The sequence below is a fragment of the Chiloscyllium plagiosum genome, chromosome 19 (genome assembly GCF_004010195.1).
Source record: "Chiloscyllium plagiosum isolate BGI_BamShark_2017 chromosome 19, ASM401019v2, whole genome shotgun sequence".
NCBI lineage: Eukaryota > Metazoa > Chordata > Chondrichthyes > Orectolobiformes > Hemiscylliidae > Chiloscyllium > Chiloscyllium plagiosum.
Window position 1 is genome coordinate 17,299,497 of NC_057728.1, and position 22,011 is coordinate 17,321,507.

General features: G+C 39.9%; 1 protein-coding gene across 3 annotated transcripts in view; it reads left to right on the top strand.

Annotated features, from left to right (window-relative positions):
- The first annotated feature begins 1,510 nt into the window (after positions 1-1,510).
- Positions 1,511-22,011, top strand: part of pnpla3 (patatin-like phospholipase domain containing 3) — a 28,402-nt gene continuing 7,901 nt past the window's right edge. For 2 of the 3 annotated variants that reach the window (XR_006314458.1, XM_043709204.1), the window contains exons 1-4: positions 1,552-1,950; positions 8,624-8,856; positions 15,086-15,151; positions 18,195-18,404. Coding sequence is in view for 2 of the 3 variants with exons in the window: in XM_043709204.1 (XP_043565139.1) it covers positions 1,764-1,950; positions 8,624-8,856; positions 15,086-15,151; positions 18,195-18,404 (696 nt within the window). In the remaining variant the exon portion in view is untranslated. Of the gene's footprint in view, positions 1,951-8,623; positions 8,857-15,085; positions 15,152-18,194; positions 18,405-22,011 lie in introns of all 3 variants that reach the window. The other variant, XM_043709205.1, reaches the window with a different exon arrangement.

Consider the following 22,011-nt stretch of genomic DNA (forward strand, 5'->3'; position numbering starts at 1 on the left):
TGTTATTCGTTATTTACATAAATGATCTGGATGTGAATATACAAGGCATGATTAGTGTGTTTGCAAATGATACAAAATTAGGAGGTTTATAGCCAGAAAGGCTTATATCAAAAATTACAAAGGGATCTTGATCAGATTGGGAAGTGGGCTGAGGATTGGCAAATGCAATTCAATACAGATAAGTGTGAGATGTTGTAATTTGGGAAGTCAAACCAAGGTAGGATTAATACAGTAAATAAGAAGGTTTTGAGGAGTGTTGTGGAACAGAGAGACTTAGGAGTACAAGTACATAGTTTGTTGAAAGTAGTGTCACAGGTAGACAGGATGGTGAAGAAGGCATTTAGCATTCTGGCTTTCATTGGTCAGGGCACTGAGTATAGGAGTTGGGGTGATATGTTACAGTTGTATAAATTGTTGGTGAGGCCACACTTGGGAGTACAGTTTTGATCACCCTGTTATAGGAAAGACATAGTTAAACTGGAAAAAGTGCGAAAAAAGATTTACCAGGATGTTGCCAGTACTAGCAGGCCTGAGTTCTAGGGAGAGGTTGCATAGGATAGGACTTTATTCCTTGGAACGTAGGAGAATGAGGGGTGATCTTATCAAAGTGTATAAAATCATGAGGGGCATAGATTGGATGAATGCATATAGTCTTTTTCCCAGGAATGGAAGCACACTAGCTTTCGGAGCGACGCTCCTTCAAACCTGTTGGACTATAACCTGGCGTTGTGTGATTTTTAACTTTGTACACCCCAGTCCAACACCGGGATCTCCAAATCATCCCAGGAATGGGGAATTGAAAATTATAGGGCATAGGGAAAGAATTATGAAGGACCTGAGGGGTAACTTCTTTGTGCAGAGAGTCATGCATAATGAGCTGCCAGAGAAAGTGGTTGAGGCGGGTACAATAGCAACATTTGGATAGGTATATGGATGGGAAGGGTTCAGAAGGATATAGACCAAATGCAGACAATTGGAAGGAGCTGAGTGGGCACCATGGTCAGAATGGACCAGTTTGGGCTCAATGGCCTGTTTCCATGCTGTATTACTCTACGACTCTAAGAGGACAATGGATTTCTATTTTAAATAGAAATCAATATGGGGGATAAAGTGATGCTCATTTGGAGAGTCAGTGCAGACACCATAAGCTGAATAATGTTCTGCTCTGTAACTCTGTTGTGATGATGCTCCAAAACCGCCGTTCGCTCCTGTTCCTTCTCTCTCCAATTGGAATAACTTCGTATTTTGACTGATAACAATTCAATTGTAAATTACAGGATTTTCAATGACTTGATTAGATATGAAAACCTGCAGAACTGTCACATTCGCTGTCAACGATTAAAATTGTCGCCAATATGCTTCTATTCCACCAACTGCGGTAGGCAGCAAGCTCCCTCAACTTACCTTCCAGCATTTTTCTTTCTAAGTTGCTGATATTTTGGTAAATGTTGCGTTTGCACCTTTCACCTGTAAATTTCACCGGTGTGTATATGAAAATATCGACGTGAAATAAGCCAGGTTCCATTAAAATGAATTTGGAGACTGATGAAAAGTTCTCCAATAATTCCATGTCCCCACCCTTAAGTCTGTGTAGTTGATTGGCCAGTGTTAGCGTTACTGTCACACGGGCACAGTGCCTTTAAACTGAGCCTCCTGCTTGCCGTGTGAAACAGATCTGGAGGAAGACGATTAGCTCAGCTCTCCTTAATGTAAACTCTTAGGGTTGTGAAATTCCCTTGTCGCTTTCCTCTCTGTAGCTCGAGATGCTCGATCTGGAAGGCGGCTGGAACATCTCTTTCGCTGGCTGCGGGTTTCTGGGTGTTTATCATATCGGTGCAGCGAGCAGTATCCAAGAACACGCTCCTTACCTGACCAGGGACGCCACCAGGATCTATGGAGCGTCCGCCGGAGCGTTCACCGCCGCCGCTGTGGTCTGCGGGGTTCCGCTGGGTGAGTCCCAAACCTGGGGTGGACAGGGGACACTATCTGGGTCAATAAATCATCGACACGAACGTCAGTATCCTGCTGAGTACGGGGCTGGGGAGGGCTTTAGAATCCAAAGGAAAGTCAGAGATGAGGTAATGTTTGGAAAATGGGCAGCGGGCAATTTTGGAAAGTTTTTTTTTAAAATTTATTTCAAAAATATACTTTGTTTACAAAAAAATCTTATTCACAAAGGCAGTTCAGTTCTGTACAATGGCACATTAAGGAAACAAACAACAGACCATTGGAGTTACGTTTTTTATACATAGTATTTCCCTTTTTGGAGTCTGGAAAATGTGTATAATTTTGCCTCCAATGATTGAACTTTTGTCTCTTCACCGTCATCGTCACTAACTTTGCATTTAAAATCAAATAGCTTCCAGTTTTGAGAAACTGCAACAGCGTTTTGAGCGGCAATGTCTTGGAGCCTGGCTTGTTTCTCGTTCAGACTGCAACACATGAAATTTCCATTATTCTCCCAACAATTCCAATACCGAATGTGTTTTACATCCGCTGCAGAAGCAGTGGATGTGTTTAATTGATTGTTTTCTTGTTAACGCACCATATTTGGCCGCTTCATCTTATTTACTAATAGGGTTGACAGAATGATCCTCAGTAGCTGGAGGTTTTTGTATTGCACAGAATCCAGTGGAGAGAAATTCCAAGGAGAAAGTAAAGCTTGTTTTCTCTCGGCCTGCCCCTATTTAATAAACACCCTGAGTCTCCTCGCTGATTTCCCGCACATTTAGTACACAATGATTTAACAAGTCGCTTTATTATTAGCTGGGACAGCTGTTAAGTTTTTAAAAAATCTGATTCGCTGTATCCAATGTTAATGTGGAGTTACTTCCTGCCCAGGGTTGGATGGTGATTTGTAATTCCTCAGAATTTGAAGGCAGTGGTTCCACGATGAATCACGGCTGACCTGAGGAACAGCGCTCTGTGTAATTGGAGGCTGCTCCGTGGACTGATTTCATGGGGCGGGTTTCAAAGTCCGCTTGTTGGTGGGGTTACTGTCGGCCATTGACCTCACTGACCTCACACTGAGCTTGTTGTAATTAGGCTCTTTTCAAATACAAACTTGTCAAAAATGATTTTAAAAGTTCAAATTTTTTTCAAAATAACACTTGCACTGTTTACGTGGAAAGTGGATGCTTAGTTTTGGTATTAAAGGGACTCCCTTTTTATAATTAAAAGCCTTTTTAAAAATGATATTATCCAGTGTGGATACTTTTTAAGGGAAAAAGCAGTTTTAGCAATCATTACAAATGTTTGCTGGTATATCTTTAGGATGAACTAAACGACTTCACTAATTTACAAGCTGAATTTAAACATGCATGATTACACTTTAAATTAAATAAAATGTTCCCTTCTGAGGGGCTTTGAAGAATGTCATCGATCTGTACTTAACAATGACTTCATTCAGTCATATTGGCTGTATTTGCTGTTCACAATGTGACCCCTGCACACTGGGTGACCATGTGCTGAATATGTACATTCTGTAAAAATGGCCCCAAATTTCCTGCTGCCTGCCACTTGGATACATCCCGTTGTTCCATGCCAACATTTCTGTCACAGACATGTTACAGTGCTGCAATGAGCTTCAACACCAGCTTAAGGAACAACACCTCATCTTTCACCTTGATAGCAAACTTGAGTTTAACAATTTTAAGAACTTAAATATCTTTCTCTATTTTCATTAGTCTTCTCCCACTACACACCTCTACCCCTCGGTCCTCTTGTCAAACATATATACTTCTTGTTAGCAGCATACCTAGCATTTATCTCTCTCAACTTATCATCAACAATCTTTTTTTTTGCCTATCCTCTTTGTTGTTACATGCTTTCCTGTGCAGGTCTATCACTCTTGTCTCTAAGTACCTTTTTATTCACTTACATTCTAAATGGAAGTAAATGACTGAGTATTTGCAGCTTACAATGCATTGTCTTGCCTTGGCAAGACTAAATATGGATTGGGTTATAGCCTTTTGCTTGGTTGACAAGCATTATCTTTTAGTATTTCTATCCTCTGCCTTGCTATGTGCATGTTTCCATCCATAAGCTGCTGTACTGTTCCAGTGAAGCTTTGACACCAACCAGAGGAAATGCACTTCCTGCTGCTTGCTCCATTTTAGCCAACACATCATGTCATAATAGACTTTGATCTTGACAAGAATCACCAAAAGCCAAGGTAGCTGTTCTTCCTTTAAGGAGTTTTTGATTCTGATTTCCTTTCCTCCGCTTGTAGCTGCAACTGTCAGAATTGCTATCAAAAGTTTGTGAACTTTTGTGTACCTTGAACCCAGTGTTATGACCCCAGCTGATTAATACTGGACAAGTCTGGTTCCAGAGTGAAATCTAGACTGATTCACCAATGCTTTATTTTGGTTACCTATACTTAATCACTGAACATGTTCATATGTAGTTGCTAATATACTCCTTAACAAAAGGACATGAGTGTAATGTTGTAAAGAGAGGGGGAAGAAAACTGTTTTTTAAATAAATTACATTTTGGAAAGATCTTATTGTAAGCAAACAAGCAAAAACTAACTCTTTCTTTCAGCAATATCTTTTACGGATGTTGAATCCTAGTCATGCATTACTGCTATCTGAAAATTTCTTCAACTGGCAGGTTCGTAAGCATTGCTTTTGCAATCTTTGCGCACATTCACCAGTTGTGAATTTTTCTGAGACTCAAAACATTTTTTTCATTGCACCTGACAGAAGATATGCTGGCTTTTTCCAGACTTATGTACTTGAACCATTAAAACAGTAAAACAGTTTAAGACTTCTTTCCAACCCTCTTAGCCTGAAAACCTCCAACTTAAAGACCACTTTTCAAAAAAGATCTATTCCAGCAGAACTTGAATGTTGAGGCTATTGACCATCTATCTTTATCACACTAGCAAATATTCAACTCTGTAAACATCCCTGCATTTTTATCTCCAGGTAATGTGCTTGTCATTTAACTTAAGTTGGAGTTATAAATACGTACAGCACGGAAACAGAACCTTCGGTCCGACTTGGCCATGCCAACCAGATATCCGGATCTCGTCCCACCTGCCCCATATTCCTCCCAACCCTTCCTATTGATATACCCATCCAAATGCCTTTTAAATGTTGCAATTGTACTAGCCTTCACCACTTCCTCTGGCAGTTCATTCCATACACGTACCACTCTTTGAAAAAGTTGCCCCTTGGGTCTCTTTTATCTTTCCCCTCTCACCCTAAACCTATGCTCTCCAGTTCTGGACTCCCTGACCCCAGGGAAAAGACTTTGTCTATTTATCATATCCATGCCCATCATAATTTTGTAAACCTCTATAAGGTCACCCCTCCGCCTCTGAGGAAAACAGCCTCCGCCTGTTCAACCTCTCGCTAAAGCTCAAATCCTCCAACTCTGGCAACATTCTTGTAAGTCTTTTCTGAACCCTTTCAAGTTTCATAACATCATCCCAATAGTAAGGAGATCAGAATTGCATGCAATATTCCAAAAGTGGCCTAACCAACATCCTGTACAGCTGCAACAGTAATCTCCCAACTCCTGTACTCCATATCTGACCAATAAAGGCAAGCATACCAAACGCCGCCTTCACTATCCTATCTACCTGCAACTCCACTTTCAAGGAGCTATGAACCTGCACTCCAAGGTCTCTTTGTTCAGCAACACTCCCTAGGACCTTACCATTAAGTGTATAAGTCCTGCTAAGATTTGCTTTCCCAAAATGCAGCCCCTCACATTTTATCTGAATTAAACTCCATCTGCCACGCCTCAGGCCATTGGCCCATTTCATCAAGATCCTGTTGTACCTCAAGATCTGAGGCAACCCTCGCTGTCAACTACAACTCCAATTTTGGTGTCTTCTGCAAACTTATGACTATATACCTCTTATGCTCACATCCAAATCATTACATAAAGTGACGGAAAGTAGTGGATCCAGCACCGATCCTTGTGGCACTCCACTGGTCACAGGTCTGCAGTCTTAAAAGCAACCCTCCACCATCACTTCTGTCTTCTACCTTTGAAACAGTTCTGTATCCACATGGCTAGTTCTCCCTGCATTCCATGGGATCTAACCTTGCTAATCAGTCTCATGGGGGAACCTTGTCAACTGCCTTACTGAAGTCCATATAGATCAGGTCTACTGCTCTGACCTCATCAATCCTCTTGGTTACTACCTTAAATAACTCAATCAAGTTTGTGAGACATGATTTCCCACACACAAAGCCGTGTTGACTATCCCTAATCAGTCCTTGCCTTTCCAAATAAGTGTACTTCCTGTCCCTCAGGATTCCCTCCAATAACTTGCCTACCACCGACGTCAGACTCACTGGTCTATTGAAGAAAGGGAATATTCTTGAATTGTTAAGTAATACATTAAACTCCTTACATGGAGATAGTTTGAGACCACAAGTGTTTAATTAAAATCCTGAGGGGCTGCTTCAAGCTGATAAAGTTTACATTCCATTGTATGAAGACTAGAGGCAGAGGGTTATCAGCTTATCGAAACTGGCAATTGAAGCCACGTTTAAGGTGGACCTTAAGCTCATAAGATAAAGGCCGGCAAGTGTGTTCTGCCATTCCATCAGGGCTGATGTGCGCCTCACCCCAATGTTCCTGCCTTCAATCCATTACCAAATTTAAAAATGTCTAACTCCTCATTTAAATTTAATTACTGTCCCAGCATCCACCACATTTATGGGTAGTGAATTCCACCGATGCACAACCCTTTGGGAGAAGTAGTTTCTCCCCAACTGTTTTAAATTTGTTACCCATTATCCCAAGACTATGACCTCTCATTCTAGAATGCTCCACAAGTGGAAGCATCTGCTCCACATTTTATCCACGCCACCTTTTTTTTTTATCATCTTGAATACCTCCATTTTATCTCCCATCATTCTTCTAATTTCCAAAGAACATAGACCTCAACTGTTCAATCTCTCTTCAAATAACAAACCCTGACCTCTGGGATTAATCTAGTGAACCTTCTCCGAATGCCACCAAGGCCACTACTTTCCTCAAATAAGGAGACCAAAACTGTGCACAATACTCCAGGTTTCAACAATACCTTTTTATAGTTGTAACAATATTTCCTTACTTTTTTACACTATATTGCTTTAGCTATAAAAGCCAACATTCCATTTGCTTTCTTTATCTGCTGTACCTGCATGCTAGCTTTGTGACTCCTGAACAAGTAAACCTAGATCCTTCTGCACTGGAGCACCCCGAAGTGTCCCCTCACTAAGATAATAGGTCGCCTTCCTATTTTCTCAACCCAAATGCATGACCTCTCACTTATCCACATTAAACTCCATCTGCCACATTTTGGCCCACTCTCCTAACCTATCTATAATCCATTTGTAATGTTCTTATTTCTTCATTGCAATTTACCATCCTGTCTATTTTTGTTTTCCACAAATTTTGCCAAAGAGCATTCTAACCCTGTATCCAAGTTGTTATTGTCGATTTGTAAAAAGCTGGGGTCCAAGGACTGAACCTGTGGCACCCCACTAGTTACATCTTGCCATCCAGACAAAAACAAATCCCAACTCTGTCTTCTGTCCATCAGCCAGTCATCTATCCAGGCTAATAAATTACCCCTAATTCCATATGATCCAAACTTGTGTGGCATTTTATCAAACACCTTCTTCTGGAAGTCCAGACAAATTTATATCTACAGTGTGCCTGTTATCCACTTTGCTTGTTACATCTTCAAAGAATTTAGTCCAACATGATTTGCCCTTCATAAAGCCATGCTGACTCTAATGGATATGAAATGGAACGAGTACTCTCTAATGGGATTAATATGATTGTGTATTTTTTTTTGAAATAGTTAAAATTCTGTTATGTAACTGGTTTGGTTTAATCTATTTTTCCATTTGTGTAATAAAATCTGCCTTTATTGCGCTTCTGTTTTGGTGCAATTTGTGGTTGTTTAACGAGACCATCTAGTTTAAAACTGAAAAGGAATGATCTATCAAGCCAACGTTTAGCTGGGATTATAAAGTTAAGACTCTTAGATTAAATGAGGTACTGGATTTGAAGTATAGTTTAATTATATAAAATAAGTCCACAACTGAATTATACTGGTCAAATTATGACAATTAGGAACTATGTTGAAGCCTTCTAAACTTTTTCAGCATAGTCTCCTTGGAAAGTAGCACAATCAGTTATGTCAAGAAATTGGAGAAGCAGGAGTTTTTCTCATTGGAATAGAGCATGGTTATAAGACTTAAATGTTTTTTGGAGTTCAATCATTTTAATGAAGATGCTGTGTTCAGGTTCAGAAGGGTGAGTAGTCAGTAATCAAGAACGTGCAATTTGTGTAATTGAGGAAATCGGTCATTAAGACTTTAAATTAGACAGTTTATGATCTGGAATGTATTGCCTGAAAGGGTCATTAACGCATTTTCAATAGTAACTTTAAAGGGTATTTGATAAATGGTAAGGCCAAAATTTACACTATTTTATGAAAAGAAAGGGAAATTGATTAGCTCGGACTTTAAAAGAACTGTCAAGGGCCGAATGATCTGAATGGCTTTCTTGTGTGCGATATTATTCTGATTGCATACTCTATTATTTCTTTGTGTATTGATGAACTGCAATTCTCTAACTTTATTCTTTGTTTAACTCTTCAAGACAGTTGTTGTGCAGATGTCATGAAAGTAGCTAAGGAAGCCAGAAAAAGACACCTAGGACCTCTGCACCCATCCTTCAACCTCGTAAAAATAATTAAAAATGGACTTTTCAGGAATCTTCCAGAAAATGCACACCAACTAGCCACAGGCAGGCTCTGCATTTCTCTTACACGGGTACCCGACGGTGAGAATGTGCTGGTATCTGACTTCAACTCTAAGGAAGAACTCATTCAGGTAAGATGGAATCTCCTCAAACTGAAGCTGTCTCTACATTGTTATATGTGCTGAGTCATAATTTTTACCTCAATTAGGATTGTACAAAGCAATGATATGGGACTGCAACTGAGGCTAACAGTCTGTGAATTGCTGAGTACCTCTGCACCTGAGTGGGGATAGGGGATACTTGTCACTCAGCGATGACAACAAACTTTAGGAGTTCAATCGCATGAGTGTTTGTGACATTTTGCATATTGCTATTATAAAAGATAAGTCAGGGTCTGTGCAATTGTCAGTGTTTGCAAACGTTCCTGTACCGAAACTAAAACAACCTTGGACATGTGCAGCGTAACACAAATCCAAAGGTGCTATTGGTGAGTGCATGCTGTCCCTTAAGGTGCACTGTCAAGGTTCCCACACACTGCTATGTCCCTTTGAAATTACAAACTAACAAAAGCTGCCAGTCTAATGCTGCCAGTTTTCCATATTTGAAACAAAAATTTGGAAAATGTTGCATCTTATTGAATGAGGTATAAGTGAATGTTTTCATAATGTATGAAGTCATGTTTGACATGCTCAATGGCCCTAAAAAGTTAATTTTAAATTTGTGTACTGTCAAATTTATCTCTAAGTTCCATATTTTGGCAATCATTTGAAAGTCTGTTTTACTTGATTTTAGCTTTTATATTAATGAAGTTGTACACCTTAGTGTACACCTGAAAATGTAAATGAAGACTTTTAAGACCTTGTAACTTCCTGGTTTGCTGTGTGTGAGTACTTCAATGTGATTGTCTAGTTCCTTGTTGACATCATTGATATGGCACACAAAAATACCCTGTTGATTTGTTAGCAGATTTAATCTACTGTTGGTACATTTTTGTCAGATTGATCTTTGTGGACAGTTCTCTTTTGAGGTCAATGGTTAACATCCTTACTTCATCACTGGACTGGCCTGGATTTTATACAATGTCAAAATCCTCCTGGGATTGAGCCACTGTGCTTATTTTATTTTGCTCTTGTTCTACTATTACCAGTATTTGTTTTGAAGTTTAATTAACATTTTTTTAAATTTAAATTTCATGAGGAAATATGACTTTCAGCAAAAAAACATAAGGTTTGTCTTTTGAGAGTCTGAGTCTGTCCAAAGTTTAAAAATCGTACAACACCAGGTTATAGTCCAACAGGTTTGATTGGAAGCCCTAGCTTTCGGAGCGACGCTCCTTCATCAGTTGGTTGTGACCTGATGAAGGAGCAGTGGTCCGAAAGCTAGTGTTTCCAATTAAACCTGTTGGACTATAACCTGGTGTTCATGATTTTAATTTTTTTAAAAACTTTGTACGCCCCAGTCCAACACCAGCATTTCCAAATCATGAGTTTGTCAAATCATTGAGATTGTTGCTCTCTTGTTAGCCAAATGTTCTTCCTCACTGCAATGACTGCTCGTTATGTTCTCCCTGAGGTGGAGGTGGAGGTGTCGGTGTTGGACTGGGGTGGACAATGTTAAAAATCACACCAGATGATTGTCCAAAAGGTTTATTGGGAAGTACAAGCTTTTGAGGCATTTCTGCTTCATCAAGTAGCTAATAGGGCAAAATCATAGGTACAGAGTTTATAGTAAAAGGTCAACGTGTCGTACACCTGATGCGATATATTGAGCAAACCTAGGTCAAGTCTTTTAGAATAGGTTGCAGCTTTCTATTCACTGATTATGTAAATCCCAGAACGTCTTTCTCAGGGCTGTGATGTGAACGTAAGGTTTTTAAAAAAAAAAAAGTGATCTCTCAGCTCAGACAGTGTATTAAAGGTGTGAGGTTAGAGTCTGAAAATGTGTTGCTGGAAAAGCACAGCAGGTCAGGCAGCATCCAAGGAGCAGGAGAATCGACGTTTCGGGCATGAGCCCTTCTTCCGGAATGGTTAGAGTCTGTCTATATCCCAACCTTGAGTCATACTGGTTCTGTTTCCAAAGTAGGAATTTATAAAATGTCACATGGAAGTCAGAATGGTGTTTTGCCTCCCTGGTGCCAGGATCAAGGGTGTCTCCGGATGCAGAATGTTCTCAAGGGGGAGAGGGCCCAGTCGGAGGTTACTGTACACATTGGAACAAATGACATAGGAAGGGGAAAAGGATGAGATTCTGAATGGAGAATATAGAGAATTAGGCAGGAATTTAAAAAGGAGATCCTCCAGAGTAATGACATTTGGATTACTCCTGGTGCTGTGAGCTAGTGAATGTAGGAATAGTAGGGTAGAACAGATGAATGCATGGCTGAGGAGCTGGAGCATGGGAGAAGGATTCACACTTTTGGATCATTGGAATCTCTTTTGGGTTAGCAGCGACCTGGACAAGAAGGATGTTTGAAACTGAATTGGAAGGGGACTAATCTACTAACAGGGAGATTTGCAAGAGCTGTTCGGGAGGTTTTAAACTAGTAAGATGGGGTGGGGGAGGGGGTTGGGAAACGGGGAAATAGTGAGGCAAGAGATCAATCTGAGACTAATATAGCTGAGAAAAGATGAGTCGGGCAGGCAGGGACAAGGTAGAGAACAATAAACTGCATTTATTTCAATGCAAGAGGCCCAACACGGAAGGCAAATTAACTCTGGGCATGTTTAGGAACATGGGACTGGGATATCATAGCAATTACAGAAATGTGGCTCCGGAAAGGGCAGGACTGACAGCTTAATGTTCCAGGATACAAATGCTATAGGAAGGATAGAAAGGGAGGCAAGAGAGGAGAGGAAGTGGGGTTTTTGATAAGGGATAGCATTACAGCTGTGCTGAGGGAGGATATTCCTGGAAATACATCCAGGGAAGTTATTTGGGTTGAACCAAGAAATAAAAAAAGATGATCACCTTTACTGGGATTGTATTATAGACCCCCCAATAGTCAGAGGGAAATTGAGAAACAAACTTGTAAGGAGATCTGTTATTTGTAAGAATAATAGGAAGGTTATGGTAGGGGATTTTAACTTTCCAAACATAGACTGGGACTGCCATAGTGTTATGGATTTAGATGGAGAGGAATTTGTGTGTACAAGACCATTTTCTGATTCAGTATGTGGATGTACCTACTAGAGAAGGTGCAAAACTTGACCTACTCTTGGGAAATAAGACAGGGCAGGTGACTGAGGGGTCAGTGGGGGAGGACTTGGGGGCCAGCAACCATAATTCTATTAGATTTAATATAGTAATGGAAAAGGATGGATAGACCAGATCTAGAAGTTGAAGTTCTAAATTAGAGAAAGGCCAATTTTGACGGTATTAAGCAAAAACTTTCAAAAGCTGGCAGATGTTCGCAAGTAAAGGGATGGCTGGAAAGTGGGATGCCTTCAGAAATGAGATGACGAGAATCCAGAGAAAGTATATTCCTGTCAGGGTGAAAGGGAAGGCTGGTAGATATAGGGAATGCTGGATGACTAAAGAAATTGAGGGTTTGGTTAAAGATAAAGAAGGAAGCATATGTCAGGAATAGACAGGATCGACCGAGTGAATCCTTAGAGTATAAAGGAAGTAGGAGTATAGTTAAGAGGGAAATCAGGAGGGCAAAAAGGAGACATGAGATAGCTTTGGCAAATAGAATTAAGGAGAATCCAAAGGGTTTTTACAAATATATTAAGGACAAAAGGGTAACTAGGGAGAGAATCGGGGCCCTCAAAGATCAGCAAGGCAGCCTTTGTGTAGAGCCACAGGAGATGGGGGAGATACCCAAATGAGTATTTTGCGTCAGTGTTTACTGTGGAAAAGAACATGGAAGACGTGAGGAAATAGATGGTGACATCTTGAAAAATATCCATATTCTGTAGGAGGAAGTGCTGGATGTCTTGAAACGCGTAAAGGTGGATAAATCCCCAGGACATGATCAGGTGTAGGCAAACGTGAGGACTGCAGATGCTGGAAATCAGGGTCTAGATTAGTGTGGTGCTGGAAAAGCACAGCAGGTCAGGCAGCATCTGAGGAGCAGGAAAATTGACGTTTTGGGCAAATGCCCTTCATCAGGACTGACTTTTGTCCGAAATGTCTATTTTCCTGATCCTCAGATGCTGCCTGACCTGCTGTGCTTTTCCAGCACTACACTAATCTAGACCCTGATCAGGTGTACCCTCGAAGTGATTGCTAGGCCCCTTGCTCAGATATTTGTATCATTGATAATCACAGGTGAGGTGCCAGAAGAGTCTAGCTTGGCTAATGTGGTGCCATTATTTAAGAAAGATGGTAAGGGAGAGCCCCACATCAATGCTGGGCAAGTTGTTGGAGGAAATCCTGAGGAATAGGATCTACACCTTTTGTAAAGGCAAGGAGTGATTAGGGATAGTCAACATGGCTTTGTGCGTGGGAAATCACATCTCAAAAACTTGGTTGAATTTTTTTGAAGAAGTAACAAAGAGGATTGAGGCCAGAGTGGTAGACGTGATCTGTATGGACTTCAGTAAGGCAATCGATAAGGACCCCCATGGGATACTGGTTAGCAAGGTTAGATCTCATGGAATACAGGGAGAAGTAGCTATTTGGTCACAGAACTGGCTCAAAGGTAGGCCTGTGACCAGTGGAGTGCCACAAGGATCAGTGCTGGGTCCACTACTTTTCTTCATATAAATGATTTGGATGTGAGCATAAGAGGTATAGTTAGTAAGTTTGCAGATGACACCAAAACTGGAGGTGTATTGAACAGCAAAGAAGTTTACCTCCGATTACAAGGGGATCTTGATCAGATGGGACAATGGGCTGAGGAATGGCAGATGGAGTTTAATTTGGATAAATGCAAGTTGCTGCATTTTGGGAAAGCAAATCTTAGCATGACTTATACATCTTAATGGTAAGGTCCGAGGGAGTGTTGCTGAACAAAGAGACCTTGGGATGCAGGTTCAGCATTCCTTGAAAATAGAGTCAGAGGTAGATAGGATAGTGAAGAAGGCATTTGGTATGCTTTCCTTTATTGGTCAGAGTATTGACTACAGGAGTTGGGAGATCATGTTGCGGCTGTACAGCACATTGGTTAGGCCACTTTTGGAATATTGCATGCAATTTTGGTCTCCTTCCTATCGGAAAGATGTTGTGGAACTTGAAAGGGTTCAGAAAAGATTTACAAGGAAGTTTCCAGGCTTGGGGGATTTGAGCTATAGGGAGAGGCTGAATAGACTGTGGCTCTTTTTCCCCTGGAGCGTTGGAGGCTGAGGGGTGACCTTAGAGGTTTACAAAATCATGAGGGGCATGGATAGGATAAATAGACAAGGTATTTTCCTGGGGTCGGGGAGTCCAGAACTAGAGGGCATAGGAATAGGGGGAGGGGGAAAAGATGAGAGATCTAAGGGGCAGCTTTTCCACGTGTGTGTGGAATGAGCTGCCAGAGGAAGTAGTGGAGACTGGTACAATTGCAACACTTAAAAGGCATCTGGATGGGTATATGAATAGGAAGGATTCAGAGGGATATGAGCCAGATGTTGGTAGTTCTGACTAGATTAGATTTTGGTTGGGATGTCTGGTCGGCATGGACAAGTTGGATCGAGGGGTTTGTTTCCATGCTGTACATCTGACTCTGTCTAGATTTTTTTTTGGGAACAAAATAGAATGTATATGCAAATTCACCCCATAGACTGATATGCACGTGGGAGAGAGAGGTGTATGTGCAAAAGAGTAAATGGCTATATGGGGTGGAGGTGTGGTGTGATGTGTCTGAAAGAATGCATAGAGACTCTAATCGCACTTCTTTTTTTTTAGAAAAAGCATTGTCTGAGCTGAGATGGCACCTTTTTTTTATTTTAAAACCTTAAATTATCTGAGGACTGTGTGACTTGAAAGAAGTTCTGGGATTTACATATTGAATCGAAACCTGCATCCCCATTCTAAGTGATTAAAAGCTTAACAGCAATCTAGTTTTGTTCAATACATCGCATCAGTTATGAGGCTTTGATCTTTTAATATAAATTGTCTTATGATTCTGCCCCACTAGCTATCTGACAAAGGAGCAGTGTTCCCCAAGCTTGTACTTTCAAATAAACCTATTTGAGTATAACCTGGTGTTGTGATTTTTAACGTTCTCCCTGCGGTTTGGGTGTTTTCAAATGATCAACCGAATAAGTTGCATAAAGTAAGGTACTTTTCACTTCCCTCCATGAGGCCCAGTTATGTTGATTAGGATCTGACTTCTGCACTTAATTCCATAACTTGTGATGTTTTATACTCTGGCTCTAACACTGAATATTGCATTAAAATATATCTATTACAAATATTTCTGTTTATTCTCCTCAGGCTCTGATCTGCAGTGCCTTTGTTCCAATTTATTGTGGACTCATTCCACCAACTTTTCGAGGAGTGGTAAGTGTGGTGTGTTTTTTTTTTTGTTAGGCTTTTCAGAATATATCTCTTCAATATTAATTTAAAACCTTTTTTAACCTGTGTACGAGGGTCAATATAGCTAAAAGATCATGCATCAATGGGGTTTGATCATGACCGATTCAGAATATCTGATTTCATTGCAAGAACCTTTAAGAATGCTTCTTGCTGCAACATGAACAACTTTTGATCACAAAACTCCATGAAAGGGAATTTGATCTGCTGACTCAAAGATGAATGGATCTACCACTTGTGATTTTTTTTTTCTTTTCCCCAAGTGGAGTAGATCACTTTCTGTGGAGAGAAAGCAGAGTTAATGTTTTGAATCCAGTGACCCTTCTTCTGATCACTGGACTCAGTATTAACTCTGCTTTCTCTTCACAGTTGCTGGCAGATCTAAGTTTCATCAATTTCTGCTTTTTGTTTTGGATCTTTTTCATCCACCGTTCTGTTTTATTTTAGCAAATTGTTCTGGCAGATGGCAAATGAGTGTGAAAAAAAGTTTCTCAGATTTCTTCTGGTGACAACTGGTAGAAATCTTCAAATGCTTTTAACCAAATAATTTTTGCATAAGGACCAAAATGAATTCTTGCTATTTGGTTTCTCCAATATCTAATTACTAATTGTGCTAATAGGTTAGTGTTTCCAATACAGAACACTGGCCAAAGTTTTAACATTCATGAAGTGCCAGATCAGCATTAGAACCCTTGAATGACTTCTTGATTAGGTATTGATAGGAAGAAAATAAACCTCAATTTTAGGAAAAAAAAATGGAAGTCCCCAGTTTAGTAAAATCTTACCACGCACCTCTTTTTAACCATGCTGATGACCAATGTGTGATTTTTGTTTTATTAAATTTAAAAGTAAAACACTTGGCTTGCCCTATTACCTTGCAGTTCTGTACTGCTGCCAATGTGAAAATAGTCTTTCTGTGTTGGGGTGGCAGAAGAGGAGTGAAGAAATAAATAACAACTACAAAGGAGTTAATAAGGTTCTTGGCTTACAATAGGCATAACAAGTTTACTGAGCCTACATAAGATGTTCTTGTAATTAAATTCCCCAAAATCAGTGTATAGTGACTGAACACAAACCTTTGTTATTTCTAAAAACATACATGAATAAAGGTGTATATAGCTCACAGACAAAAGAATGTTTTGTGATTGTGTAAAATACACAAGTTTGGAAAAGAAATACAACGTTAATGTTCTTGTAATTGACAACTGTTGCAACACTGCTTCGGTGTCCAGCTCATGCATTACATGAGTGATTGGATTGGGAATTAATCATTATAAGGACTTTTTTTTTGTAGGATTTTTGATTTTTACAGACTACACAGTGTGAAGTGGGAGGCATTTTGTTTGCATAGGTTTGAGAAGAAAACATAAACAGCACGTTCTTCACTACAGTCCTCATACAGAAATGGTTGATTACTGAAAGCTCAAAACATTTCTGAAGATTACCTATTATTATCGTATTGAGTTAATGGTCCTTAAATTTCACCCAACTTGAAGAGCAGTAAGAATGCAGATCGAACATTTTTTTTTCTTGGTTTTGAAAAGCCTAGGAGTGTGGTTTGTTTGGGGTGCAGGTGGTGTAGGGAAGCTAAAATTATGCTGTGAGCTCTGAATTAGTCAGAGTTATACACACTGACCAAACATCCCAATCTGACCTTATCCCATTTTACAGCATGTGGCCCATATCCCTCCAAACCCTTCCTATTCATGTACCCATCCAGATGCCTTTTAAATGTTCTAATTGTATCCACCATGTCATCTGGCAACTTGCTTCATGGACACACCACCCTCTGTGTGGAAAACGTTGCTCAGATCCTTTTTTTTTAAAAAAAAGTCTTCTCCTCTCCACTTTTAAACCTATGCCTTCTAGTTTTGAACCCTTAATTCCCTAGTTAGCAAAAACAATCTGTCCACCTGTCTTGAAGTATTCAATGCCCTTTTATCCACCACCTCCAGAGGCCAAGTGTTACAAAGTCACACCTCAGAATAAAAATGCCCTCAACTGTTCTAAAACAGCGCCCTCTAACCCTCATAAGAGGGTAGCATAAATCTTTTTAAAAATTTTATTCCTTTTTAATCACTCAAGTGTAATTTATGGCAATGTTACATTGGAATGAATATTTAAGAGCTCTTAGGAAGTGGACAACTAATCTTGCCTTGCCAATTAAATTAGCTCAGCTTTAGTGCTGCATGGCATTCACCTCATAATGTTTCCACTAATCTCCAAGGAACAAAAGTCATCTTTATCAGAATATTTTGAAACCCTATCACTGTCTCTATTTGGAAACGTCAGTTTTAACTTTGTTTTTTCTCGTTCCAATATTCTCAAAACTGCTTTGAACCGAAAACATACTTGTATGAGCTTTCTCCTCTTAAGAGTGTTAATGATCTGACTGATTGTAGATTCGTGGATGTTTACAGCACAGTAGGAGGTCATACCGGTCAACAAAGATGTAACTACACTAATCCTATTTTCCAGCTCTTGGCTCATAACCCTGGAGGCTATGGTAACAGAAGTGAATATCTGAATGCTGTTCCAATGTTAGGGTGATTGAATTAGAAAAGCTATTAGGCAGTGAGTTCCACATTCCCAGTACTATCTGCATGAGGAAAAAAAAACTCCTTGGCTTTCCTCTTGGTTTTCTATCTCTTGTTTTTAAAGTCATCCCTGTGGTTATTGACCTCACGAATAATTAACATACCATTCCTGTGCTTGTAACACACAGAACAAGTTACCGTGCTTGACATCCAAAAAAACTTCCTGCATTATCTTGCATTTATAATTACGTTTTCTTTCACCCTCCACAGACACTGTACTGTAAACTTCAAATGCTTGCACTCCATTTTCTAATTTTCTTGAGTTTAGCATTTTATTCTGATTTAAGTAACTATTTTTACAGTGTGACTTTGGAAGAAACCTTGTCTTAGAATATATTCTAAGTTTGAACTGGAGACTCTACCATGCAAATCTAATTTAAAAGCATTTAAAATGAATCCCTTTATTTTGTTAGCGTTATGTGGATGGAGGGATCAGCAACAACTTACCTCTGTCTGAATTGAAGAACACAATTACAGTGTCTCCATTCTCCGGAGAAAGTGATATCTGTCCTCGAGACAATCCCAGCAACTTCCATGAACTGCGGGTCACCAATACCAGCATCCAGTTTAGCTTGGGAAACCTGTATCGACTGACCCGAGCTCTCTTCCCTCCAGAACCAAAGGTAGAATTTTTAAAATTACTAAAATTTTTTAAATTGTTTAAATTTAAATACTTAGCTATGCATTTAATATTATCTGGGTAGCACTCAAAACAAAATTGGGCCCCAGCTTTTCTGAATTTCTCACTCATTTTTTGTTTTGCAAAAAACCTTTTGGATTACTTATTTATTATGTCGATGGAGGGATCGAAAACAATGTTTTATCAGCGTATTTAAATATTATTTTGACTAATCTTTGTTGCATTGGAAGTGTACACACCAAGCTTATTTCATCTTTGCACAACTTTGACATCTTTGGGACAAGGTTACAAGATTTTTTTACTTCAAAAAGCCTCCACCCTGTCTGCCTCCCTGATCAGTTCTACCACAATTAGCTTTGGCTGCCTGCTGAGGCACCACTTAAACTGCATTTGGGTTCAATGTGAATGTAAAACAATGTTGTTTTTGGGATGTTTAGTGCTGCCTGCTCAAGAGAGCAAATGAAATTGGAACCAGATGGTTCCATGATCCAAAACGGGGAAGCTCTTCTGGTAACTTTTTAAACTTTTTTTCCCTAACGTATGACTTTCATTGGACAGGCTAGAGTTAAATTCACTCGCAGTGTTTCCTGCTCATTGTATTCTGATGATCGGGCAGCAGATGACTTCAATATCTGAAGTATCTCCAAAAGTATAATTGTTTCTTTACACATTGTCCATGGTTACGTAAATGTAATAGATGAATTTATTTTTCCAGTGTCTGAATTTCACATTATTCGAAATAAAATGCAATTCTGAAAAAAAATCTAGTCGTCTCCTTGTTCCTACACCAATCTCCCAGTTTTTATATGCATCCATCAAATGAATGTCTTGATGTGATCAGAATAGGAAATGCAGGATTATGCGGGTTCTGCAGTTAAGACAGGATAACATTTGTAATATTTTGGATTTAATCTCTAGAAGGTTCATCTTCTTTTCTCTTTTTAATATATAGTTGCCAATGCACTAGATGTGTATTTCAAGCATTTTGTATGTTTATTTCCAAGTTATACATTTTTTTTTCTTATGCCAGGTTACCTTTCTATTCTAAATTATATTTTGAGACCTCTGAGCAGAGCCATTTGGCCCACTCTACTATTCAGTGAGATCATGGCTGATCTGATAATCCTCACTCCACTCTCCTGCCTTTTTTTTCTCCACCGCCCTGGAGTCACTGACAGATTTAAAAATCAGTCTCTGCTTTGAATATATTTGATGACACAGCCTCGACCGTGCTTTGCAGTAAAGAATTCTGCAGCTTCACAACCCTCTGAGGACATTCCTCTTCACCTCTGCCTTAAATGTGTGACTCATTATTTTGAGGTCATGCCTTTTTGGTTCTACAATAACCCAAAAAGGGGAAGTGAGTGGAAGATGGAGTTTTAATTTAGATAAATGTGAGGTGCTGCATTTTGGAAAGACAAATCTGAGCAGGACTCATACACTTAATGGTAAGGTTCTGGGGCATGTTGCTGAATAAAGAGACCCTTGGAATGCAGGTTCATAATTCCATGGAAGTGGAGCGTCTGGTAGATAGGATAGTGAAAAAGGTGTTTGGTATGTTTTCCTTTATTGGTCAGTGTTGAGTACAGGAGTTGGGAGGTCCTGTTGTGGCTGTACAGGACGTTGGTTCGGCCACACTTGGAATATGGTGTGCAATTCTGGTCCTCCTATCGGAAGGATGTTGTGCAATGTTGAAAGGGTTCAGAAAAGATTTACAAGAATGTTGCCAGGGATGGAGTTGAGCTGTAGGGAGAGGCTGAATAGGCTAGGGCTGGTTTCCTGGGAGCTTCGGAGGCTGAGGGGTGACTTTATAAAGGTTTACAAAACTGAGGGGCATGGATAGGGTAAATGGGGTCAGGGAGTCCTGAACTAAAAGGCATAGCTTTAGGGTGAGAGGGGGAAAATTTTTTTAAAGGGACCTAAGGGGCAACTCTTTATGCAGCAGGTGGTGTGTGTATGGAATGAGCTGCCAGAGGAAGTGGTGGAGGCTAGTATAATTGCAACATTGAAAAGGCATCTGGATGGTTAAATGAATAGAAAGGGTTTAGAGGGACATGAGCCAAGTGCTGGCAAACGGGACTAGATTAGGTTGGGATATCTGCTCAGTATGGACGGGTTAGACCGAAGGGTCTGTTTCCGTGCTGGACAACTCTATGACTCTGACCTTCTTTCGCTCTACCCTGCCAAGACCACTAGGAGTTTTGTATGTTTCAATAAGATCTCTCTCTCATTCTTCTAAATTCCAAAGAGTACAGGCCTAACCTATCTGACCTCTCCTCATAAGGCACACCCACCGTACTTGCTATCAGTTTAGTAAACCTTCTCGGGAATGCCTCCGTTGACTGTGTAAATCCTTTTTTTAAGGGGCCCAAAACTGTTCACTGTATTCCAGCCAAGGTCTTTTCCATGCTTTGTACAGTTTTAATAAAGCCTTCACACTTTCTTATCCTACTCTCTTTGAAATAAAAGCCAACATTTGCTTTCCCTATTACCCACAGAATTTGGTTGCCAGCGTTTTGTGATTCATGGATAGGGAATCCCAGATTCCTCTATTCTGTAGCTTTCGGCAGCCTTCCTCTATTCGAATGAAATTCAACTTCTCTTCTCCCTGACAAAATACACAACCTCACATTGTATTCCATGTGGCAAATGTTTGCCCACTCTCTTCAGATGTTGAGTCAGCCTCACCACTTGCCTTACATCTATTTTTGTGACATGTGGAAACCTGACTATAGTATTTTCACTTTCCTTATCCAGATCATTTGGTCCCAGCGCTGCTCTTCAATGCATAGTGATAGGGAATTTAAAAATTGCTTAAAAGGAAACTATTAGTTAGGATTTTTCCCCACACGCTCTTCAGAACTAGGATGCAAGCAGCAGACTTGGGAGATCGAAAGACCGAATGAGAGGGGATGCTCATTGGTTGGGCTATAAGAGACAGCGATGCAGTCAGAACAGTTAACTGTCAATCCTAATTCTCAGGCCATGTAGGCAGACCTGAATTGATCAAGGATTACACCAGCGTTAAGCCGTTGTCTTCCTTTCATTTTGAGGAAAGTAAAATGTATGCACAAAATCCTTTTTTTTTTTGCTGACACGAAACCAGAGACTGAATATTTCTGGATTCTAGCGTGCGCAAATACAATATACTATAGCCTGGCTGATTTTTATTTTGAATAGTTTCCTAGTGGAATTCTTAGAACAATCCTGATTTATTTTAAAGAATGACTTCTAATAGCAGAATCGTGGATATGTTTTTGAGGCTTGCACAGATGAGCTGGTTGAACACAGTCAGGATGCTGTCAGATGCGAATGCTCAACAGGACAAGTTTGGTCTGCCACTCATTTAGGAAGTACAGCTGACCTACCAGGCTTTACACTTGCTCTGAAACTCTCATCACATTACTCATACACGTGGTTGGCAAAATGTCTTTTTGACTTGATGACCGTGCTGTGTAAGTGACAAAAACTATTCGTGGATTAGTCTTTAAGTATATTCATAGCATGTAATTTTGCTATTAGAAATCATTTTATTTTTAAAAATCCAGACTGTGTAGAGTTACACTGACAACCACTATGATCATCAGCTG